At 35.5% G+C, this 27,148-nt stretch overlaps 2 protein-coding genes across 2 annotated transcripts in view; one reads left to right on the forward strand and one right to left on the reverse strand.

The window, feature by feature from the left end:
• LOC124641968 overlaps positions 1 to 1,779 on the reverse strand; it is a 37,250-nt gene extending 35,471 nt beyond the window's left edge. Inside the window, exon 1 of the mRNA XM_047180247.1 lies at positions 1,367 to 1,779. Coding sequence (XP_047036203.1) covers positions 1,367 to 1,700 — 334 coding nt within the window. The 5' untranslated portion in view covers positions 1,701 to 1,779. The remainder of the gene's footprint in view (positions 1 to 1,366) is intronic.
• A 16,351-nt stretch (positions 1,780 to 18,130) lies between these two features.
• On the forward strand, positions 18,131 to 26,924 carry LOC124642090. Its single transcript, XM_047180397.1, has 3 exons — positions 18,131 to 18,425; positions 21,758 to 21,870; positions 26,711 to 26,924. Exons 1-3 carry the CDS (start codon positions 18,131 to 18,133, stop codon positions 26,894 to 26,896), a joined length of 594 nt encoding a protein of 197 aa, XP_047036353.1. The 3' UTR covers positions 26,897 to 26,924.
• Positions 26,925 to 27,148: the final 224 nt, after the last annotated feature.

Below are 27,148 nucleotides of genomic sequence, written 5' to 3' on the forward strand. Positions count from 1 at the left end.
TTACCACGAACGTTACTTGAAACAACAATATCAGAAGCATATCTTGTAGACATTGCCTTAAATGGTAACGGTCTGGTGCGTCAAACGAAGCGTGGTGCAGATGTGAATTAGCACACAGTAAACGTTAATCTGATTGCACTTGATAATTCATTGGCTGTTTCTAACTTTCTTTTTAATATAGTGGTTGGTCACAAATATAATTATAAGAAGGAAGAGTATTTGCAACTTCTCGATAATGAAATATATAAAGCTATTCAGCAGGGGCATACATCTAGTAGTGAATAGCCCGATGACGCAATGATTAATGGTGATGCTTTCACTGAAGAAGCTTACGATGCTTATAATAATAAAACGCCCAAGGCCAATTTCGACCACGACCACGTCGGCTGTTCATCGGCTGTGCATATAAGGAGCCAGGCACAGGAGATATTATAGTGCACAAGCATTTGTGGAGACACAGGTGCACTCATTATTTCTTCACTCTCATAGACCCATGAGATGGGCAATGCTTATATTAAGGATGCTACAATTGAAGAAATAGATACTGTAGATGGCCATATGTAAAAACTAGATAAACCAACGTTTTCGAGAATTGATACTAATTATAACGTGGTGGCCTAGTGGGCAAAGAACCAACCTCTCGAGTATGAGGGCGCGGGTTCGATTCCAGGTCAGGCAAGTACCAATGCAACTTTTCTAAGTTTGTATGTACTTTCTAAGTATATCTTAGACACCAATGACTGTGTTTCGGATGGCACGTTAAACTGTAGGTCCCGGCTGTCATTGAACATCCTTGGCAGTCGTTACGGGTAGTCAGAAGCCAGTAAGTCTGACACCAGTCTAACCAAGGGGTATCGGGTTGCCCGGGTAACTGGGTTGAGGAGGTCAGATAGGCAGTCGCTTCTTGTAAAGCACTGGTACTCAGCTGAATCCGGTTAGACTGGAAGCCGACCCCAACATAGTTGGGAAAAGGCTCGGAGGATGGATAACGTCTAATCTAGCTAGATTATAATGGATTGTGAGAATTTAATCATGACTTTATGAGTACGTGGGACTTAAAAGATAAGATTAATGAATTCAATATTTTAAAATGAGCCGGCTACATTAATTCAATTTATGAGTTGGGTTTATTTAACCTAGGGTTTTGATTATGTTTTTCTTTATAAAAATACTTATTAAAACGGTCAGGCTAATTAAAATTGTACTTTTTACATTTCATAAAAACTATGTTAAGTTTAAATTAAAATTCTATGTTGTGTTGTTCCAAGGCTTCATTTTCATTACTAACTTAACTAGTTTTTGAATTTTCTTTTATGGCCTCTACAACATTGTTTTTAAGTGCAATTAAAAGACACTAAACACGTACCTTTAGCAGTTCTTCCCTGATAGATCTCCAAATCCAAGGCGTCGCCTCCATCCGTTTGCGCGAGTTTGAAGGTATAATCACTCAAGTCGAAACTGAAGGCGTGGCTGTCGAAGAAATTCGTCAGCCACCAGTCTTCTGACCTCGCCTGCCTCATCCTCAACGGCTCTATCGTAAGCACATTGAACACCTTCACAGATTTCTGCTGCTTCAAACTCCTCAAAATCTCTTTCGCCATATTATCGATACACGTAGCATTATCACTACAGTTCAGTTCAACAATCGCCCTAACATCCCCCATCAGCATAAAAGCGACCAAAAGGGCAAGGGGATTCATTTTCACCTATGTCTTTTTCACAACACTGTGTCACAGGTCTTCACCAATCCATTTGTGGGTCACGCCTTCCGAACCATCTGCATCGATGGCTACTGGTTTAATGAGTCCCTGTATGGCTGCCTGATCATTTTTATCTAGCGTCACGCTGCACTGACCACGACGGACGGCGTGTGCATTATTTTTTTCATTGAGTTCTTCACTTGCATGTATGTTCACTACACCACTTTTCTTTCCACTGTACACGTTTTTGTTCAAGAATTTTCCGTGATCCGCACATTTAAGGTGCTTTATCGCGAATTATTGATGTGTGACATAAAAAATGTTTTCGTTTCGCTTTGGTATACGTCGCTAATAGGTATAGTGAATCAATATTTTACTTTCATATGTATGGTCAGCAAAATAATTTGGGCAAAAAAACATTTATTTGGGTCTGGATTTGATAGAGGTAATAAATAATCATGATAATAAAAACAAACTAAATAAAATTTATATTTTCTATTATTCGAACCCTGAACCGGTGCCCACCAATTATTATTCTAAAACATTGAATACAACAGCCCTTTTCATAAAACTTTCTAAAAAGATTTTGTGAATTTTGTTAATACATATACGTATACTTAATAAATTATACAAGCTTAAACCTACAAATATAAACACATTTATTTTATGAAAACGTAAAATTCTGAAAACATCGGTAAAGTCGTAAATATGTTTTTCTTTATTATTATTTATATATTTATCGATATTTAATAGAAGATTACGTAGATTTATTACATTTTGTACTTATTTATATTTTTTTCTGAACATCAATCAATTTGGTGATTTATTAATTTGAATGAAATATTATCTGACTGGCCACCTGGCAACACAGTCATTATTTGTTTATCTAAATGCTGTTTAAGTTTGACAAACCTCTGCCCATTTACCCGCGTCCCCAAGGAACTATTTCACGCACATGGTATCCTGTGAGGAGTTCTGCTGTACCTACGTATAAACTTTTCCCGCACATGGGTAAAAGTATCAAGTGTTTAGTTCTGATGTAGCTACGTATAAACTACATTGCTGCCAAGATTCATCAAAATCCATTCAGATTTTTTAAATGAATGAAGAATAAACGAATCAATGAAAAACGAATGAATGAATTTATCCAAATATGTGGCATTAACTTGGAGTTTATTAAGTAAGAAGATAAAGTGGCTGGAAAATATCAGAATAGAGAGTACATCAGTCATCTGGTGCAAAATGTCTTAAGCAGATGATAGTTTGCTCTTAATCGTTAACCCCTCGACTGTTGAATAAACTAAAGTTACTAATTATTTTAGTTACACATATAACCTAGATGAGCTGAAAATCTAGACTTACCTAACACGTTAAGTAGAAGCACAGATTATTTACTACCAAAATATGAAAATTCTAACAAGATTACAGTGCTGCCATCTGGCGCAAGTTTGAAACTTTCAATTTTCAGTAATTACGCATATCATTACTGAAGTGTTACAAGTTGGAGTTCAGTTTTAAATTGATTTTGCGATTGCTGAATTATTTACCAAGTGTGGCGGTTCTAGTTTAGAATTTTAGTTAAGATCTGCGGCTTTTGAGAAATAGAATTCATCATCCTCCTGCTTATCATTATATCATTTGACTAGGCTTTTCCCAACTACGTTGGGGTCGGCTTCCAATGTCACCGGCTGCAGCTGAGTCAGCATCATCATCAGCCTATCGCAGTCCACTGCTGGACATAGGCCTCTCCAAGTGCACGCCACTGAGATCGATTTTAGGCTTCTCGCATCCAGGTCCTGCCAGCCGTCTTGCACAAGTCATCACTCCACCGTGCCTGAGGACGTCTTACACTACGTTTGCCGAGGCGTGGTCTCCACTCTAGAACTCGTTTACCCCAACGGTTATCGGTTCTTCGGCTAATATGGCCAGCCCACTGCCACTTCAGCTTGCTGATTCGGTGGGCATTGTCAATGACTTTGGTTCTCTGACAACCACTGGTTTTGGTTTGGCAGCTGAGTACCAGTGTCATATCTCATGAAAGCGGGTGCGCCATACTTGTGTGTGTAGAGGTAAATATACAAACATGATTACATGCACCCTGTTTTTGTGTGTGTAAGCTCGGGAGCAGCCGGTAGTGGTCGAATCTCCGATTCGTATAAAAACATTGTGCATTATCATTTACATAGTGAGTTAAAAAATCTATAGGTACCTTTTTATGTGATGAAACAAATTATTTTGTTTATTATTGATAACATTTTTTTACAAAAGATGGTTTATAATATATAATATAATATATATAATATAATAACCATCTTTTGATGACAAATGACTGAGTTGAGGAAGTGTCAGACTCTTACTGACTAAACCCACCATATAAATGAACATATCTACATCTACACCTGCCTATGACAAAATTCCATGATTCCGAAACCCTCAAAGAAACAAAAGAAGAAAATATACTACATTTCAAAAAGCCAGACCAAGAGTATAGAACTAGAGGAGACCAGAATAATAAAATCCTTGGAATGTGAAATGAGTTTTCTGACCACGAACCTCGTAAAGTTCCTGAACTGGCTGCGAACAATTTAAAATGTAAAACAGTCGTATAAAAAGCGATAATAATATCTTTCAAGAAAGTGGTTCTACTTCATTTCGAAGAAAAGCTTTGTCGTAAGATGAAAACTGAATGCAGTGGAAACTTAGAATGAAGGAATTAATGATTTAAGAAAACATGAGAGAGCCTCTTGGGAATTAACATGTCATCTTGGTATCACTTTTACACTTTTCAGGATGCTTTAGAAGGAAAATTCGAAGGAATTCATGTAAAAAGTTATCAAAATATTTGAACGTTGAACGTAGGCACATTCGCTTATATTATTTCGACAGATGTCTTACCAACATATGTAGTTTTTTTTTTTTATCACCGACTTCAAAAAACGACCTCCATGGCGCAATGGTCACCAAGCCGGACTGCCGAATCTGAGGTCCCGGGTTCGATTCCCGGTTCGGTCGACATTTGTGTGATGAGCATGCTTGTTGACCGTGGTCTGGGTGTTATGATATGTATTTATAAATATGTATACAGGGTTACTGGTAAGTAGACCGCATCCTTTCATGAGGTGATAGTATAGGTCAATACGGACAAATTTGACCCTGGGATACACTGGGCAAAAGTTAACCCGTTTCAAGATAATCGAATTTCAAGATCTTTTCTTTACAAGTCATCTAGGTACACGTATGAATTTTTATTATTAGTTAAAAGTTTCGTTTCTGCGGATTTTTGTGTATTTTGTGCCTTTTTGGATAGCTAGATAAATGTAGATGTTTTTTAAGTATTCTGCACAAAAAAATGAAGAGTAATATTTTTGAGAAAATTGCTACTAAAAAAGTAATTGCTGTTTGCTAAAATTTCCTCTGTGATTTGTACAGTTTTATGGTTTGTTATAATGAAATGATTCATCTTCTATCCAAAAACACACAAAAATCCTCAAAAACGAGACTTTTGACTAATAATGAAATTTTATACGTGTACCTAGACGACTGATCTTGCAATTCGATTATCTTGAAACGGGTTAACTTTTGCCCAGTGTATCCCATGGTCAAATTTGTCCGTATTGACCTATACTATCACCTCCTGAAAGGATGCGGTCTACTTACCAGTAACCCTGTATATGTAGCTATATGTAGTTTATCAGTTGTGTTAGCACCCATAACACAAATTAATTAATAACTTACCATGGGGCTAACCAACCGTGTGTGAAAAGGTGTCCTGGCATTAAAAAAAAAAAAAAGCGTCCTCAGTGTGACCTGTGTGTATGTTTGTGCTCAATAATGATCCTGCGTTTGTTTTGGTCAATTTTTTTGATGTTTTCTGCACGGTATTTATCAGGGTTAACTATAATAGAGGTATTTTGCAGTCAGTCCTAACCAAAACGCATTACAAAAATCACTACAACCATTATCTTTCGTAAACGAACTTCTATTACGCTAACGGTACTTACAAATGAAACTTATTTTGTTTAATCGCCAACGAAATGCACGCAATCTGTGTTCCACTAACAAAAAAGGATATATCATAGTTGTGTCCGGAACCTCGCATTTGTGTCTATATTGAGCCCTACATTCATTTCCTTTACAATTAGTAAAATACGCTGACAATAGATATCTATTACAGGCAAAGAAAAGAATAAACTTAAGGCTCGATGCTTGTTAACAGCTGGTGCCGCAAAGATTGAGTACCACCGTGTTTCGAATAGCACGTTGACTGGTTGGTTGAGCTTTTCATTTGAACATCTTTGGCAGTCGTTAGTTAAAAGCTAGAAAGCCTGAAAATGTGTCTTTCCTAGTGTCGTTTTTTGTTTGCCCGGGTTACTGGGTTGAGGAGGTCAGGTTGACAGTCGCTCCTTTTAAAATACTGGTACCTGCTCAGTTGCTTCCAATTAAGGTGATACCAACATAGTCTAGAATACACAGTTGATGAATCTAATTGTTTATCTACAAAGAATTTATTGGGTTGGTGGGTACTGTTCTGTTTCTCAGCACTAAGTTCCAAAGTTGGCTACTTGACTGTACTTGACTAATGTCCATCGAATGGCTGATTGCAGTAGATTAAAATTGTGCGAGAACTACACATGATCTAGGTTCCTCTAGTATGTACATGGTATGGTGAACAAAACGACTAGCGGAGATGGTATAACGCAAAATATCCTAAGAAACTAGCGCGCCAAAATGCGATTGTTCGGCGGACGAGGAACGAATCAAGTCCAATCTTAACCTTATGACCCCGAACGCCTCGTTAGTTCTAGTAACTGTACGTTACTGTGTGCATCCCCGCTATCTTTCCTTCCTCCTTAGTACATCCCCATTGTGTTAATGCATAAGAGTCATATAAAGACAATTGAGGTGTTTTGCACTCGCTAGTACCTATGATTCACCTACTTTAGTGAAAAAAAATCTTCTTCCCAACGAATAACACTGTGACTGAAGCAGACGAAAAGAGATAATTTATCAAACAACCTGCCACCAAAAAACAAACAACATCAAAATCAAATTTGTTCAACATCAAAGATGTCTCCCTAGCCGATTATACTATCGGCCATGGCGGCTGTTTTAATAAGGAGATTAGACACCTGCGCAGGACTTATTATAGTGCACAAGCATTTGCGCAGACACGAGTACACACACTATTCCTTCACTTCACACATCATAGCCCGATGGGACGGTCAGACAGTATATAATAAATAAAGACAATATGACAACTGTGAAGCGTCATTTGTAGTTGACTGTTCATTTAAACTGTCAAGATGAACCTTATCGACTCAACACATGCCACTGGAAAGCCATAAAATATCATCAGTTTCCTACATTATATTCATGTTTATCAACGTTCCTAACTATTTACAATAAGACAGATAGATTTATGAACCGTTTACTAACCGTCAAAGTTTTTACCCAATGTCTATTATCAACATGTTTCTTTCGAAACGTTACGAAATCAAATTAATGTTTATTTAATTTAAAATAATGTCCCGCCTGTTAAATTAGTACTTGATTGGTGAAATAAAACGTCTTGAAAGTATGATATTTAGGCATCAATCATTAGTTTTTTTGTTGTTAATTGTGGAATGGAACGGTCAGTTTTGCGTTTAACGACTTGTCGTAAAGATAATGACATTGTTAATTTGCTTTTAACTGTTTTTAACAAAGAATAGATTGTGTAAATTGAATCGTGTATCGTGCAAGTAACGTGTGTATTATGCTAGAAGTATCTATGGAATCACTCCAAAATTCTGTGTATCGTGTACCCACCTCATTAAAATTCTTAGCAATTTTACTCCATTCTTCATTCTCTGTCTTCCTGTAATGTCCAACATTGAAAGGAATCACACCGAAAATAAATGTCTGCCTGCTGCGTTTTTACACTAAAACTACTTAACGTACTTAAATGAACTTGGTACATAATAAGTCCAGTCTAAGAAAAGACATACTTAGCTTTTCTTTAGCCGGGTGCAAGGAGTAGTTGTCTCGGGATGTTAATGAAAATGTGCAAGAACTATTATAAGTAAAATAATCTAGAGTAGAATACGTTATGATACGATGAAACGATAGTTTAGCTAGATATTCACATGACTTAATAAAGTTTTAAACTTATTTATAAGTTATATTATATTATTAATTCTTACATATGTATTAGTCACGATACGCAATTTTCTTGTATTAGTATGAAGCACGCTATCCTATTACAGCTGTGGCATATAGTAATCAATTAATAATTTTAATAAAGACACAATTATTTATTACGTTAATAATTTTATGTGTATTATAAATTATAAATAACTAGCCATTTCCCTATTTGAACAAAATAATAGTTAAAAAATACTAGTTACTTTTCTAACAAGTTCAAACACAACTTGCCATCCGAAACACAATCCATGGTGTCTAAGATATACTTAGAAAGTACATACAAACTTAGAAAAGTTGCATTGGTACTTGCCTGACCTGGGATCGAACCCGCGCCCTCATACTTGAGAGGTTGGTCCTTTACCCACTAGGCCACCACGACTTCCTCTTCCTCTCTATGCATCTACATTCATACTACACTTTGCTACCTGCTTATCATCCCATCATCATATCAGTTCCATAATACTATATTATTGTTTTGTCATCAAAACTATTCACAACTGCCAATTGTCATAACGCTACGATCCTTAGAAGATGGCTAAATTGGTTACCTTACTCCATTACATAGTTACATAGCATGTTAACAAATATGTATTTAATTTTTGTTTTATTAGCATAGATATGCTGGTCCACACGATACCAACTTTCACGCAGAATTTCATAGATTTTTTTCTGCGCCACTGATATAATGTACACAAACATCACTTTAGATTTCGGTATGGACCCACTATAAAGTTCAAGTCATACCACCATACTCGTTTACAGGCATTGATCGTCAGTTGTTCAAGTATTCTCAGCACCAGCCAAGTCTTCATTTCATTACCGACAAGCAGTAGTGGTAACCCCCACTTTTCACTAAAAGGAAACCCAACCAATAACTTCTTCTTATCGGGTGAGCTGCAGGTTTAATTGCCTAGCAAGCCCTGGTATTAGAGTTTTCTCAAATCCACCTGATGGGCATTGTAACAACGACGGCAACGGGGGTGTAACGCCGCCAACTTCCAGACTCTAGGGTGCATTGTGAAAGTTTCTAAAACCCTCAAAGCAATATTGGCCCGTCCAGGGGATCGAACCCGAGACCTCATGCACAGCAGTCGCTTAGGCCTAGACCAACGAGGCAGACAAACCAATAACGTGCACACTTTATTTGACACCGTCAGAAAAAATGAAACAACTTCATTATCATTATGAAATTCTTGTTTTTTTGTCAGTCGTTATTGACAATTATGATTTAAGGTGTGAATGTGCAGTTATTAGGAAGCAAAGTTACAAGAATAGGAATAAAATCGATGCACGCATGGCCAGAGTCAGCGCATAATGATTAATTTCCTATTCACATAGATTAGGTAGGTTCAGAGGAGACAGTCGACGATCGTTTTATGCCTACTTTTAAAATGAATTGGGGTACATAATGTACCTATCTCTCTACTTAGTCTATACATATTTATTGTAGGTAGCTGTGGAATAAGCTCTTATTGTTATTACGATTATGTATCGAATTGACCATTAAAGATACTTGTCAATACTGCTTGTAATTTTACAGTTCGTTTTGTTTTGCTTGAATCATAGCCATAAACGAATTTCAATTCTATTTATGAACGATTTTCACTCTAAGCTTAACTTTAAGTTTCTCTTAAGATAACATTATTTTTTAATTGTAATCTCTGAAGCGTATTGTCTCTAATTATCCCCACGCAAAAACACCTAACTATTCTACCTACTACCAACCGTCGCATCTGCAAGACTACCTACTCTATGATAATAACGGGTGGTCATGTAGCACGAGACTCGTGCGCATGTAATTGCGACTGCCCCAATGTTTCCGTTATCGTCAGGAAATTATTCCACTAGGTATTTAAATTTCCTAGACAGTTATCTCTGCTTCCTGTGTTTGGTAGCTGAAATTTTCAGTATTTAGATTTTTTTTATATAGGTAGATGTCAATCAAATTGCGACCTTAAAACGCCGCGGCTAAGTACTATCTTTCTATATCTTTAGATCAAAGACATAGCCTCAGCATACTGCAAATCTTTGATAAATGGTAGTGCCCACATACAACCATACCATATGGTCGGAATCAGACCGACAAAAAAAATGGATTCACGATAACGTTCAAAATCCAATCAACTGAAAGTTTAGTCTGCAGTACACATGGCTCTAAAAGCATGTAATATAATCATGTCCAAGTTACATTGCACTTATTAACTACTATATACTCAAATTGAAAATCTAGACCCTCTTTCATAATGATAGTTCAACTTCCTAAACCATAATCTTCCACAAGCCTACACTAAATCATGATAGATTATCAAGTTGCTATTTAGCACAGAAAATCACATACAGAAATCGCTACCGCAAAACAGAAAGGCGTGTCAAATCGTGCAAATAACAATGTCGTGATGCATATGCTTCCTACTTGCATATAAAGGTCCTTTCTGATTAGCGTTCTTTTACTGAATGTGTATTGTTGTTCGTGGTATCGTGGTGGCCTGGTAGCTAAATCCTGGCTTCAAGAACTAGTGTCACAAGTAAGAAGTTTGAAGTTATGCAGTTTCTTACCTGACAAGAATTTATGTAATTGTTAAAAGTTATTTTTACACCATGAGTGTTTTTGGAAACCATTGACTTAATTGTGAGCCCATCTGGACTTGAAATTGTGATTCTACCAATTGAGCTTCAGCAAACTAGGCGATTACTATTCGTATTTTTTATCGGTGTAAAAAGAGAAGAGAGAGAGAAACTTAGAAATGAATAGCATTTATTTCTTAGTACTTATATGGTTTTTTTTTTAGTTAATTACATTCAGGTCTTTATATAAATCGTATCGATAGATAAATAAGTTGCATGTAGCAAGGTCTACCAATACGTTGCCTAAAAGTTTCCTATCTGAAACCGCCCTTACCTATCTACATGATAATTTATGACTGCATTTATCTTTGTACAACAAGTACCTTCTAAAATTTTAATGAATGATTACTAAGTTATGGGAAAACCCCTTATTGAAATGTTGATGTGATAAGTAAATTATAGATTTATGGCGACAGGTAACGGTATTCGTGATAATAAGGTGTGAAAAATACATGTATTACTTCTATGAAACTGTACTCGAAATATTGAGTGCTATGTAAACTTACGCACGTAGGTCATTACAGTACTCAATCGGTACATAAAAAAAACATACCGGCCGAATTGAGAACCTCATCCTTTTTGGGAAGTCGGTTAAAAATAAACTGATCGTTCGTTATATAAAAATAACAAGTTACAAGACAAGAACAAAATAAATATTTAAGCCTATACTTTATTTACTTTGTATATATACCTAAGTACCATAATTTTGTATTTTCTTAGCCTGTATGTAATCTCTATATCCAAGGTAATATTACCAATATTATATTTGCACATAAAGGGTTTGTTTGGCCTGATCAAAAAATTGGTTAATAGCCCGTTTATTGGAGCGACGTGCGGCAATTAGATCTTTCAAAAAACTTGTAGCGGTATGAGTTTCATCCTAATTACAAACATAGGAGGTGGTGAAGGGCGGGCGTCTTGGGGCTGTCTTTTGTTTTTGACGTTCGAAAAGTGCTGATTTATCTATATATAGATGATATAGATATGTATATGTTTTTGAGTTTGAAACACACTGCATGCACATTCTTGTTTTATTCAAATCCTCTCAGTCGTTATACAAGCTACATCATTTATAGTACGCGCCAAATAAACTTGCAATAAAGGTCATTCAACCGCCCTGCCGTCAGGAGCGCATCACCTGTCCGCCATTTTGTAATAATGTCCTTCCGTCATTTCGAATTTGGAATGCGCTTGGGATAGACTACTCAACTTGTGTAGGTACTCTACTCGGAAAGTTTTACTGACTGATCATACTTTTGACCAAAGGTTTGTAATCCTTTGCGACAAGGACGCCTCTTACCACGATACATTTGTTTTGATCATATTACCGACACTGCCCATACATTTTTTTCGTATCGTTTTGGAATATTGGGATACATTAGTAGAAGGAGGTGAACAAACTTTATTGCACGTTTATTTGGCGCGGACTATAGAACTCATTTTATTTTACTTAAATACCGTGACATAACACAGTACTCTTATATTCAGTTACCTAACACTAACTGTTTAGTAGAATGATGTTCAGAATAAAACAATAAAAATAGAGCTGTTTCTTTCACTTAGTTCGTGTAATGCTAGTTTTTAAATAGTCTACTTAAATGTTCAGCTGAAAATAAATAAGTTTGTAATCTAGAATTTTACATCGATATTGTTAAAGTAGAGACTGTTAAAATATTGTTTGTAACAGATAATGCATTTTCGGGACACTATTTCCTTATGATAATGTAGGTATGTTTAATTCCTTAATAATATGACTGCGATATAGTAGCTTATTTTAGAAGAAATATCTACATACAGCCAGTTTCTTCATCAAAAGTTAAAGCCAAAGTAAAAGTCAAAGTAATGTCTAAAGTAAAAGTAACGGTCAAATTCAATTTTTCTATTAGTTTTGCTGTCACTTTAGCCTTGAAAAAACGTATTTGACCGTTACTTTTACTTTAGACATTACTTTAACTTTAACTTTTGATGAAGAAACTTGCCGATAGTGTATTATAGTTAATTAGAATTACGCCCCAGGCATAAACTACTCAGAAATGTATGTACCTAATAAGAACAAAAAATAAAAATTATGACAATATAATATCTGTCCCAGTAACATCAAACCTTCATTATACATACCTATACCTGATGACGACCTCGATGGCGCAATGGTCACCATGCCGGACTGCCGGACCTAAGGTCCCGGGTTCGATTCCCGGTTCGGTCGACATTTGTGTGATGAGCATGCTTGTTGGCCGTGGTCTGGGTGTTACAATATGTATTTATAAATATGTATATATGTAGTTTATCAGTTGTGTTAGCACCCATAACACAAGTTAATTAATAACTTACCATGGGGCTAACCGACCGTGTGTGAAAAGGTGTCCCGACATGTCCCGACATTATATACCTCCATTATTATACATATTTAATACACGAACTGAACGTCACATATAACAACTTCACACCAAAGAAAAATAACTACTTCAATACAATAGAAAACCAATACATACGAGACAGAGACAGCAATATACAAAAGGCCTACGTAAAAAAGAGAGATCACTAGTTTGTCAGCTGCGCGTTTAACAGTGAAAGTGCTATCAAGTCAAGCGCACGTAGAAAGCCTAAAATAGTTTAATTTAGTTCTTTTTTTCCTATTTTTGTTAGTACAATAGTAACAATGATTGGTTTTTGAAGTTTATTTGTTGAAAATGAAAGTTATTACCGATCGGTTACGTTAGTTCAGATAGTTTTGGGTAATATTGTGACGTTAGATTGACGTTTGATGACGGATATTTTGATTTGCGCATGTGCTGAAAGGTTGTGAAGTAAAGGAACGTACAATGGTTTTAGTGATAATATGGTTCCTTATTCTTCTCACATTTTAACGCAAAATAAGTTTTAATGTATAGATAAATGGATGTTTGTTCTTCTTTCACGCAAAACATACGGGATGGATTTTATTGAAATCTAACAGTTATATATGTACATATCAGTAGGTTATAGTTAGTTTGTCAAAAAACAGGGTATGAAATCAGCTAATCTTTTCATATTATTTCAGTTTTTTTTTTCAATAAACATCTCAAAATTCAGAACGTAGTGTTACTATGCAAAAATAAACATAATAAAATAGTAGTCTTATTTCACGTATATTCCTAGAACTTATTATTTTCAAAATATTCCAAACAAAGGTTTTCAGGTACGATAAGTAAATCCTCTCTTTCAGAACCAAGAACCTTTCATAACAGACCTATTTTTCAGTATAAATAAACAAAAACATTTATTCATACTATTTCAACAAGTTTCCAGCGAGTTGTCATTTGTGGTACAAGTACTAAACCCTTCAACAATGACATAAATAATAAGCCCTATTTTCTAAACAGACTAAACTACAGTTTGGCAAACTCGTTAATGACGCTCCCATGGTCCACGCAGGTTTGGGGGAGGGAAGGATGTTCAGGGGAAAGATACTGTCAATAGCGACGTTACATATTTAACAGTTAAAATGGACGCATGGTAATAACTCATGGCCACGGAGAAAAGAAATATGTATAGCGGAGATGCCAGGAGGCAGGTCTTCGTGTAAGTTAAGTAACGTACGGCAGGCGTGATCAAAACGATCAGTTCCTAGAACACAAGAGGCGTTCGGGTTTCTTATCAAATCAAACCAGTCTGTCAAAATTGCTCTTGACTGATTAAGGATTTAATTGAGAGACGACGTATGTGGGCGAGTTAGTAACACCGCCGTCTGCCGAACACCGGATTTTGGTGGGCTACTTTCTTAGGAGTGTTTGCGTTCTGACATTTCCAATAGTAAATTTGATCTATGTATATGCTCAATGTTCACGTCTGACTGTCCTGTCAGCAGTTGCCGTTCTGCGCGACCTCTGTAATCACCCCCACTGCGTTCGTCCCACTCTAGACCACGGGAGTGTTCTTAACGAACTTACCAGACTCTAGTAAGTACTCAGAATTTGGACGGCCGGTCTATTTAATTAGAGTGAACAGCACAATACGAAAAGCCTGCATAAATAATAACAATTATTCCGTACGCATTGTAGGGTTAGTTTTGAACAATCGCTTGGGGGTAGTTCTTAATTAAAATGAACAATAAATGGGGATGATATTTTCGTTCTATTTTAAGACTATCTGGTTTGTATGGCTTTACCCAATACAAACTGCGCGTTTATAGTTATCGGCACGGATAATGAGCTCTCTGCGGAAGAGTGGGGATCGCTTTGCGCACTGTACACTTAAGGCAATAAACCAATAAATCACTTCTGCGCAGGTGAAGGTCAGGGCTCAATATCCTTGCCGATGAGTATACCTACGTAAATCGGCACAACTTTCTGTGGTTTTTCAGACGTCAGTAAAATTATACCTACTATAATATTATACCTAGCTAAAAAGTTCATTTATTTGCTTGGTTGACTATGCTTAGCTTAGAAATTACTAGACCGATTTAGTAAACTGTTTCAGTGTTAAGTTTTAGCGTAAGTAATTTTTGCTGTAAACATGGAGTATTTAAGTTCTTTGCCGGTTTTTCTCCATAAGTCCCACTCTTTGGAACCTGTACCTACCTGTAAAAAACCTATAATAGATCTACAATAATCTACATATATAAAAGTTCCTACTGAACTCAGTAGTTTTGTCATGAAAATGCGAGAGATATTAATATTCGCATGTACATCATTGGTTATGACAAAATACGTTTGAAATGTTTACTCTACTAAAAGCTTATTCAATGCGACACATAAATGTGTTTGTAGAGGCTTATGTTGATCACAAACATACTGGCATGTATCAATCGAATCTACTTTTATCCTTACCAATATTATTAATATGGAATTTACTCTTCATATGTAAAAGTGGGAAAGATAGTTCCTACTATAAAGTCATCATCCTCCGAGCCTTTTGGCCAACTATATTGGGTTCGGCTTCCAGTCTAACCGGATGTAGGTAGCTGAGTACCAGTGCTTTACAAGAAGCGACTGCCTATCTGACCTCCTCATCCCAGTTACCCGGGCAACCCGATACCCCTTGGTTAGACTGGCGTCAGACTTACTGGATTCTAATTACCCGTAACGACGGCCAATGAACTACTATGAAGTACAGCTTAAATTAATTGACAAAAAAATTCTAGTAACATCTAAAAGAGATAACTACTATTGTTAGAAAGAAACGTTTTCCTAAACCCTTCATTACAACTACTCGCCTACTGATCGAAAAAATAAAGAAAATGGAAGCGACAAAGAAAATGTAATGTTATTTCACTATCTATAAACATGGAACTATGAGTTCTAGATGTGACATTAGTTAATCGCAAGCGCAGCCATAATGCACAGAGTGCCGAGTTCGATTCTTTGATTTGAAAATATTTTTAAAAACTTTAACAAAGCAGCTCAGAGTCTGGAAGTTGTCGGTGTTACACCCCCGTGCCTATGAGAGCATGTAAAGCCCTCCGTCCTGAATGCTACTCAGTAGCAGTCGTTGTTACAATTCAACGTCAGAGGCCTGCAGGCGGATTTGAAAAAACTCTTATATGAAGGAGTGACAGTTATAAAGAGCTGTCAATTGAAGGCTAGAGGTGAGAATGGTTTTTTAAATAATTGTTAGTTTCTTTGCTAAGCTGAAATTATGTATTTGAAAGCATTGTGTATGTTCTGAATGAAAGTAACTTGTCAAGCAATTAGTCGAGAAAAAATGTAACTACTGTATTATTACAAAATCTCACAACACTACTGATTACTGTTATAGACATAATTATCTTTTCTTTAAATGCTTGAAGACGTTTAATTCGTACTATCGAGACGGTCCATTCGATTGCCACTTCCAGTGATCATTATATTTTTTCTATAAGGTGTAAACTATTGTTTTATTTTTATTTTAGAGCGTTTTCAATGTCTCGCTCTTTATAGCTGAGTTATTCTGAAAATATTTGGCAATATAATTTAGATAAATAAAATATCTTGGTGGGTAAAGATCAACTTATTAAATTGATAGGTAATAAAATATTTCGACAAATTGAAAACCTTATCTTTTTTTTTAAGTCGGCTAGTTATAACAATACTTTAAACTTGCAGTTCTAGAAATTGAATTACATTTGGGACGTCAAAAAACGTTTTCGATGATAAAAACTTTACATTATCACCTTTTTTAATGTTTTTGTTTTACTTGTATCTTAATTTATCCATCTCATGTTTTATAACTGAACATAACTAAATAACAGATTTGTACAGCTTTGTGACTAAATTCAACTGTGTATAAAATTATCATTTTTTAAACATGATGTAGCCTACATTCTCGAGCATAGACAGTAAAATATAATTATTAAACACAAAAATCTAGACCACTATAATAATAAAATCTATTTTTAACCTAACACTTTCTGAATAAATAAATTCATTAGTTACCGTCTGCTGAACATAATAACGTGGTACTATGAAATAAAAATATACAATATAATCACTCCATACATATCGCTGAAAAATCGGAGTTATTTTGGACAAGAATATTAACAAAATTTCTACATCATCATCCCCTGAGCCTTTTCCCAACTATATTGGGGTCGGCTTCCAGTCTATCCGGATGCAGTATGACTACCAATGCTTTACAAGGAGCGACTGCCCTATCTGACCTCCTCAACCAAGTTACCCGGGCAACACTCCTAGGTAAGACTGTTTGTCAGAAGCCAGTAACTTCTGACTACCCGTAACGACCACCAAAGATGTTCAAATGACAACAATAATAATAATCATGACATATCACACGAAAAAAACAGAATTATATTGGACAAGATTATTAAGAGAACTTCTACATAATAGTTTAATAATGACAAACAAACAATATGATTGGTTTAATCTGAAATAAAATCTAGCTGTCACTTGTAGTGTCAAGTGCCAAGTAATTTAACAGCCTGAGGGACACTGTAATAACTGTTATTTTATGAACAAACAGAGTGTGTAAGTTTTTATATACTAGTGGAGAGTATTGGCTTTTGTTATAAACGAAAAATATATTTAAACAAAACTGTTATGAAAAATATTCATACATAAACATGATGAAATAAGCACATTTAAAAGGACTTTCAAATAAAATATTGAAAATCAAATTTAAAAGTAACAGTTTTTTCGCGAAAATACTTAATTGTGAAATGGCATAAAAAATAAAATAGAGAAATGGTCAACCGGTAACTATCGACTGATTTAAACTATTAATGGATTATTTTATAATTGAAATAAATATACTTTAGTAATACCTGTGTGAAAGTTCATGGAAATTGTGTCAGAAATATTCAATTACATAAATGATTTAGATTTAGTATTAATAACACATTTTTACATATTATAATAAAAAAATATAAAGTAGGCTTAAAAATTAGACCCAAATATACATATTTTAGCTACTGGAAAAATTAAAATTAAAAATTATAACACTACAATCACATCAAAATATACACCGCCACAAACAGACAAACAAAACACAACTTACCAACAAAAGATTGCAGAATGACCGCACTTTTTTCCACTCACAGCGACAGCGCCAAAGAAATCGTTCGTTCTTACTTCTTATTTTTTTAAACCAACTATATAAACCACTGGATCTCCCTTTCTGGTTTATTGCGCGATTCACCAGCAACCAAAATGTTTCGAGAGGTGACGGTTTTCGTAACCCTATACGGGTTAACAGTAGCCTCTCTTCTGGACGGTGATATAGACCTGATAGATGGAGTGCGTTTAGCGAAGATACCAGTGACGAACTCTTTGGAAGATGAAGGAAGATCTTTTGGGGAGAACTCCCCGTTATTCAGGATGGCGAAATTCTTGGAAGGTCATGAGTTGCAAGTGAAGTTGCCGAATTTGATTGAAAAGGATCGCGTGACGCAGTTTGTAGCTGATTCTTTGAAGGTGGTTGATGAGACTTATAAGGAGAATGCTGGTGAGTGTTTGATGTACATACAGAAACATTTGTGGCTTCCTCGAATAAAAATTTGTGCAGTAGGTTTTGTGTTTATAGCAAACAGATTGACAGATAGATCGCATCGGTGATTTTGTTTTTTATAATAATCGTGATTGTGTTGATTACGTGTTAGATCTCAGATGTAGATTTTCTGTGATTTTTTATTAAAATATCATAGCAGTTCAATGAATTTAGACTTTTCTGAATACATTAATAGGTATAATGAGTGAATTACGACTGAAATGTTTTGTGAAAGTAAGAATATGTCGATTTTTTAAAATAATCCAAGCGTGTTAATTGAAGACAAAAAACAATGTTGTGTTTGTAAAAAGACAATGTTTTTTTTTATAAAAATAAACAGCCTAAGTTGAATTGGGATACAAAAAACATATATCTGTTGCCAAGATACACTTCAAGGCAAATAGAACGAAAATCAATTACTGAATCAAGATTTTTAACCAAAATTTTATTAAAAAAATAAACTTGAAACAAAAAAGTGCTATCAGTTTAAATGTCTGCGAACATGGCTGATCCAATTTCCGGTAAAACGCAATTTCCGGCTCCCATCAACGCTCACTCAGGCTGGAACTAAAGTGATTGTGCTTTTATAATGGATAGATTGTGGGCCGGATTTAAGGCTCCAGCAGACCGGATGCGTATGCGTAGACGTAAGCGTAGACATGCACGTAGACGTGCACGTACCATGAGTTGTAATGTATGGAAATGTATGAGACAGGCCACACCGCTTGCGTAACGACGCGCACGTCTACGTTACGCAAGCGGTGTGGCCTGTCTCATACATTTCCATACATTACAACTCATGGTTACGCCGTAACTACGCGCGTGACTACGACGTGGTTACGCATACGCATCCGGTCTGCTCGAGCCTTTATTGTTTACCTGCGTTTATTTTTTGTAGTAACTTATAGCTGGCGTGGGGAAATTGACCACTATGTTAAGGTTAACCTTTGCAAGGTCAAGTGTGTGGTTTTATGTAGACAATATTAAAACTATAATTTACTATATTATAATACATTTATAAAAAGGAATATTTTATTTACAAAGTTATATACATATTTACAACACAAAAAAAAACTTTCCTAGTAGAACGGATCAGCATGGCCATCCAACGAGGTAATGCTGCCAGCCTCTTGGGTACGCTCCCAGTTGACAGCGATGGGGATGAATTTTTTGACGCCTTTTAGATATGTGTATATATATATATTTTTTATTGTTATAATACATAATAATAAAATAAAGTTGAAAAGTTTGATTGTTATTGTGTTAGGTTGAACGCGTTAATCTCAGAAACTACTGAACTGAATTGAAAAATTTGTTCAGTGTAAGTTTATCTATGAAAGAAAGTAATTGACATTTAAATTATAATATAAAAATGAATCGCAAAATGTGTTGGTAAGCGCATAACTCAACAACGCCTGGACCAATTTGGCTAATTCTTTTTTTGTTGTGTTTGTTATTGTCAGGAGAAGGTTCTTATGAAAAAAAAAATAGGGTAAAGTAGAGAAGTCAGTTGACGGGAGTGAAGCCGCGGGCAAAAGCTAGTTAAATATAAATAATGATTGAGTAGGTCCCTCGTAATTCGAACGCAGGCGAGTTATCTATCTCAGATATGTTATTTCCAATGCACGCTAATTACTATTGCTTTCACCTTGCTAAAACAAAAAAAAAAAAACTAGAATTGGCGCTGATTCTAGATTCTTCCGTCCATGTGTAAGAACTGGACTAATTGCTGGTTTGATAATTGCAGTATCATAGCATGTCTTAAAATATTATTTTGGAAACTAATTCATTTGAAGTCTGTTATGACTGTAATGTGTAGAGATAGTTACATAATCTGACTGATGTAAGCTTTGAAACTATTGAATATAAGTATACTCGCTCAAGAAGATACTTACTCATTATAGGTTTTTGTTAAAAAAAATGCCTTTGTAAATTGTATACAAATGTACATATCAAACAATGTTTAAGGTTCTTCTAACCGAACAGACAGACATGTGTTGCTGGGGAGTTTGTTGCGCCACTTCTTCTTCCCAGCAAAAACACATAGGAAGTGGTGAAGGGTGGGCGTTTTGGGGGCTGTCTTTTGTATTTTTTTTTTTGACGTTCGAAAAGTGCTGTTTTGCAGCCAAGTTTGAATAAATGACTTTTGATTTTGATTTTGATTTTGTGGTATAAAATACTGGCTGTTTTCGGCGGTTTCATACGCGTCCCGGGAGAACAACTTGGTTTCAACAACTACGTAAAAGGAACCTGTTTCATAGACTATAGTTACAGTTACAGCCTTTTTATCGTCCCACTGCTGGGCACAGGCCTCCTCTCACACGGAGAAGGATTGAGCATTAATCACCACGCTTGCTCAATGCGGGTTGCTGATTTCAGACTATATAGTCCAGGTTTCCTCAAGATGTTTTCCTTCACCTTTTTTATCAGCCATTGGTGTCTAAGATATACTTAGAAAGTACATACAAACTTAGAAAAGTTGCATTGGTACTTGCCTGACCTGGATTCGAACCCGCGCCCTCACACTCGAGAGGTTGGTTCTTTGCCCACTAGGCCACCACGACTTCGTAGACTATAGTAATAGACTATAGTAGAACATTTAAATTGGTTCAGATTTTTTTGCGGGAAAGAGAGTCAGAAAATATGACTTATTTTTTATCCGTCTGTAAGGTAGCTCTCAGTAACCAGGTGAAACTGCGAGGAACAACCAGTAATCTAATATTCTAATTAAAATATGTAATACATAGAATTTCAAATTCTCGTTAAACACTTTACAACCACAACTTGGGTTAAACTTTGAGATTTGATACATGAAACATCTTAGGTCTTATTAAGACCGTTACATTTACCTTGTTTATCAGAATCTAATACATCATAATGGGCTTATTTAAAGTCTAATGAATATACATTGTTTAGTTATTAATATTATCTTATTATCTGTCAGTTATTTACATAAATCTAGTGCTCAAAGATATAAGTGGTTAAAATAAAACCCTTGCTAGTACTCATAATATTATAGACACGAAAGTAACTTTGTCTGTCTGTATGATTATTATGTAAATAGAATTTTTATTTAAGCATCCCAAACCTAAAAGAAAATTCTTAGAAATCCATAAAAATACTTATAAATACTTAAAAAATCAAACAAAATTGACTTCAATAATGTTCTCACCGAAATCCTTCTCATAAGTCAGACACATACTTTACTGAAAAATTAAGATGAATTACGTCAAACGTGTGTTTTTAACTCGGCTAAAAACACGAATATAGTTTATACTTTACATCCACAGTGACTGGAAGAGGCAAGGGCGGTGGCGGCGGCGGCGTGGCGCTTCTAGGACTCATGTTTGCCAAGGCGCTTGGAGCCATCGGTATCGGTGGTCTGGGTCTGCTTACTATGAAGGTATGTAAACAATTACTGTTGTGTAAGTTGTTACTAAGAGTTTTCAAAATTACTGTTGTAAAAGTAGTTGCTAAGAGCTAACAGACAAGAGTCTATTGGGTCATGTCAGATTGCCATCCCATCATGCTATAAGAGTGAAGGAATAGGGACTGTACCTATGTTTATAAATTATGTCCCGTGCAGCAGCTGGCTGGTCTTTTTAAGGGAGACTACCCGTGCCTGACAATCAGTCTGGTTAGCATTATTAACTATTTAACATACTTTTCTTTCATAAGCGGTTCTGACTTCTATAATTTGTTGACCTAAAAATACTCTGAAACTTCACTTCTTATACTTATCCATTTTTTAACCCCCGACGCAAAAACGACGGGGTGTTATAAGTTTGACGTGTCTGTGTGTGTGTGTGTGTGTGTATGTGGCATCGTAGCTCCCAAACGGATGATCCGATTGTAATGCGGTTTTTTTTGTTTGAAAGGTATGTCATTCGGGAGTGTTCTTAGCTATGTTTGGTGTAAATCGGTTCAGGTCTTCAAGGTCATCAGCTCGTTTGTTAGGTGTGATAGGAATGTTACACGCTCAGTTTACTTGCAAGCATATGTGGGATCAGAAATTTGAAACACTAATGTCTTCTGGAACCACTGAGCTGGTCTGCTGTTAGGACACGAAGATAGGAGACGTAACCCTGAACTGCCTTTTAGTAAACCCATCGAGTTTGGGCTCGTTGAATTTGTCTTGACTAGCTCTCTTCATTTTTCTAATTGACTAGAACCTGATGCTGGAAATAGGATGTGGCGGATGAAACCCTGGAATGCCGGAATGAAACGGATAAACCGATTTATATGTATTTTTGCTGAAAGTCTAAAATGACCAAAGGTTAATCTTTATTGTTTCTCAATCTGTGCAATTCTCCCAGAGCCAGTTTGTCATGAGGATTGTTAAACAGCTTCCTTTGGCCGAGATCGCATATAGCGACCACATCTTAAAATAAAAGAAATTAAATGAAAGAAGGAAAAATTAAGGAGCTCCTTCAAAAAGCATGAAATAAAATTAAATTATAAATTTTAAAAAACCCCCGACCCAAAAAAGCACGCAATTATTATGACAAAAGGTTAAAAACGCTAAACCCTATAAAAAGCAAAAAATAACTTTTAACACTACGTAAGTACCAACTAAAGCATGTCAGACTAAACTAAATTTTGACGTGTCGGGGGACCGCTTTTTACATTTAAAAATACTACATTAATCAAATGATACCTACTTAATTACAACATTCGTATAAAAAAACACGTATCTAAACAAAATTATATAAAAAGTTATAAGAAGTATATATAATGTAGTAGTATATAATTACTTCTAACGTTAAGCCAGGGGGGGGACACTCCGTACATTTTGACAGCTAAGTAAACGAAGAGTCGCCACCTTTTATTTGGCCCGGAAACTATTTACTATCTAAAAGATACCTTAAATTACCAACAGATGGCACTACACTATAATCGATTTTGTTTGTTAATATAAAATTATTTATGCAATATTAATTAGAGAAAAGTATGAGGAAAATATTAGACACTTTAAAAAAAGATAAAATAGGCGAATAAATTAAATACGGTTTAAAAAAGCACAAATATCAAATTTCATCTAAAAAGACCTGGTGTCAGTATTCCAAGTAACTTAACAAAACCGATCATAATAATATCAATATGGCGGTTTTTTGCATTCCGCATACACGCGTAAATAAAAAGTAATATATAATAATTATTTGTTTTCCTTCGACCTTTTACTATATTAACGATGACATTTTCTATTAGGGTAAGTAGCACCATGTAACTATAACGATAACCAATGTTATAGTTATATGGTGCTACTTACCCTAATAGAAAATGTTATGAATATAATGCATAATTATAATATTTTTATAGCTATAGCTATGTAGGTAGTTCGGGGCCAATTTAGAGAAAGATGGCGCATTGTCAAATTGGGTTGCAAGAATAACACGTGAGTGGGCTCTCTTTTCCCTATATATATATTACTTTACTCTTTGCGTTAAGCTAATAAATTAGAGCGGTCCCCCGACACGACAAAATTTAGTTTAGTCTGACATGCTTTAGTTGGTACTTACGTAGTGTTAAAAGTTATTTTTTGCTTTTTATAGGGTTTAGCGTTTTTAACCTTTTGTCATAATAATTGCGTGCTTTTTTGGGTCGGGGGTTTTTTAAAATTTTGATCAAAAGAAAATGTACTCAGAAACTTTATTTACTTAGGTCTACTATCTCCTACTATCCTCCTATCTCTGATCTTATTTATTCTTCAAGCAGTTCCTACCAGGCCGCTAATGAGCTCATACTGCTAATAGATCATCAGATATTAACACAGAGTATGTATGCAACCGAGAGCGATCCTCTTTGGCCACTTCAATTGTTTCCTTTCTTTCGTACATTTTTTTATATATTCAATGTGTCTGTTAAATTACCTCACTGTGTACAACTTAATTACCATTGTGTGAGCTTATTTTATCCTCGAGAAGTTTGCACTGTATTACATTCTTATGTGCATAAATATTCGTTCGGAAATCCTCGTCATAGAAGAGCTTTTAGCTTGTATTTAAGCTGCAGTAGAAGATGTTGGATGCAGCACCACACCATAAATAACTGGGCAAAATATTGGGCCTCTAAAACCATCATCTTTTTCCCAACTATGTTGTCTGACCGATAGCTATACAATAACAGGATAACATGAAGCAACTGCCTATCTGACCTCCTCAACAGTTACCCATGCAGCTCAATACCTCTCGTTAAAACGGCCGGTCAGACTTTCTGGCTTCTGATTCCTCCTGGAATAAAAATTAAAAAGAATCCTTATAAATTGAACACTCTGCACAACATATGCTGCACACAAACACGTAGACTATGTAGCTCACTGCACTGCGCTTGCGCCGACGATCTCCGTCACGGCAGCGCTGGCCGGACTAATTACACACTTTTACCAATTAAATGCACTACTATTAAGTACCTATACTTCTAGTAGACAGTCGGTGTTTTGTATTAGAAGTTATATCGACGGTACGGTTTGTTTGATGTCGATTTGTAGATACTGGTTTTGCTTTATATTTTTTGAATGTAACATATTTTGCTCTTTAAGTATTCGATTCCAAGGTAGTCAGATACCAATGTAACTTTCCTTATGTTATAACGCACTTTCAAAGCGTCGTGATTAACGCCCATTCCTTCTCTGTAAAAGAGGAGACATGTGTGTCGTACAGGGCATTTAATGAGCCTAATCCCTATGAAAAGTTTTAAATGGCAAACCAATACACATACAAGTCGAGTCAAAACTGTAAAAATAGGTGTGTAGTGTCAAATATTATATCAGTCACGGGGACGTCAAGATCGGGGCTGCGGGATTATACGGGGCTACAGAATTGTTCAAAATAGTTACCGCGGCTCTGGTACAAAAAGGACTTAAGAAGGAACATGATGGGTTGTAGTCAGTAAGAGCTTGACACTCCTTCTTGCTGATAACCCACAAAGGGAGGGGTCATTTGATGGTTTACTATAAAAAAGGGGACGTTAAGATATTATCTCTATGGTATTTCCCCCATAAAAGTATAGTTTTGTTTACAGAACTGACCTATTTTTACAACCCTATTATTATGATAATGTACTTGGATAACATTTAATTAGGGGTATCATAAAAGGGGAATTATATAGCGTATAATATTAATATTATGATACAGTTTATGATTTCATGATACACTGTTTTATGTGATTAGTATGCATATTTTTCCCAAAAAATATAAGACCAATATTCGCGTATATACTTTAAAGATATACTGTTACACCTTTTTGTGGACACCGAAGTACACATACTGCCAAAATTAGAGGAACCCAGAAAAAAATGATTTTTATTACGATTTTTTAATAATGTATGTTTTGTACACTATATTTACAAACGTAAACTGCTTTACTTAAAATAAAAACATAAAAACTTTTTGTTCAACTTGAGCTTGTTTTGCTATATTTATGTGCATGAAATACCAACAATTTGGGTTGAACATTTCCCCTCATATTACAATGCAATATAGTTACCCCTTTAATGTTACAATGTAGAATAGTTTCCAAAATATACCAAAGTCATCCCTTTTCCTAGTAAATTCTGTAGCAATTTGACGTATCATGATGGTCCAGATCTTTCAATTAAGCTTAGGCTAGGCTTGCTTTTGATACGTAGATGAATGAGCTGCCATTTTACGGGTCTGCCGCGTGGCTTGGGAAGCACGTTCTTCGTTATATGGCATGGGAAACAAAAGCCTGAATTAATGGGTTATCTAGTGGTGACTGCGAATATTCAAAACATATCAAACTTTAAAATTCTTCGTATAATACCATAAAATATATGTGATAGGATTTAATGTGATTAGATTTGATACACCCGATGTAAGACAGGTAATAATAAAATATGATATGGTTAAAAGTATTAGGTATGTTAGCCGAAACGCTGAATCTTCTAGGGAGATAATGACAACTTTTGAATAGAAAATAAAATCGTCATATCAACAGCAAATTAGATAGGCTGATGCCTAGCTGTGGGTTTGATTCCCAAATGGGTTGTTTTTTCCTGGAACTAGGTTTTCACGCAGTGTCCAAAAATTACAGAATTTCACCGGAAGGTCAAGAAAAATAGTATTTAAACGTGGTTGTTGCTCGTTGCATTACCCACCGTTCTATTACTCAAGATAAAATTTGCTCTTATCAGTCAAATATCAAAATCCTTACTTAACACCAGAAAAAAAAAAAAAAAAAAATGTTCCAGACTCACTCACAAACCGTTTCCTTTTATCTTCCAGGCTTTAGCTGCATCAGCTCTCGCCCTAATGCTGGCAGCCATTGTAGGAGTCAAGAAACTGGCTTCTCACGACGGTGGCGAAGATCATCAGGTCATATACGCTGGCCACCATGGACACCATAGAAGAAGAAGGGATATCACCCCCTTACCTTACCGAGGATGGAGGCATTACGAAAATGCATCGTGATTTTTTTAGGAAAAATGGGAGTGCCTAATTTATTTGTTGTGCAGTGTAATTTATTGCTTAATTTATTATTAAATTATTGAGGTTTTTTCTTAGATTGGGTTGTTTTATTTGGTTTTTGCTGAATTTTATAAGAAGTTAGTTACAATTGTTTAAATGATCATGAAATCACAAGTCGCTAACTTCGGACCATAAACTATGTCTCAAAAGAATAAACATTCAAGTGAACTTCCAACTTCAATAAAATATTTAAGT

The sequence above is a fragment of the Helicoverpa zea genome, chromosome 23, assembly GCF_022581195.2.
Source record: "Helicoverpa zea isolate HzStark_Cry1AcR chromosome 23, ilHelZeax1.1, whole genome shotgun sequence".
NCBI lineage: Eukaryota > Metazoa > Arthropoda > Insecta > Lepidoptera > Noctuidae > Helicoverpa > Helicoverpa zea.

Excerpts from the sequence above, each read along its gene's own strand:
- LOC124642090 (XM_047180397.1), top strand. The coding sequence starts at position 18,131 with ATGTTTCGAGAGGTGACGGTTTTCGTAACCCTATACGGGTTAACAGTA. Across the intron at positions 18,426-21,757 it reads GACTTATAAGGAGAATGCTG|TGACTGGAAGAGGCAAGGGC; the intron begins GTGAGTGTTTGA and ends TTACATCCACAG. Across the intron at positions 21,871-26,710 it reads TGGGTCTGCTTACTATGAAG|GCTTTAGCTGCATCAGCTCT; the intron begins GTATGTAAACAA and ends TTTATCTTCCAG.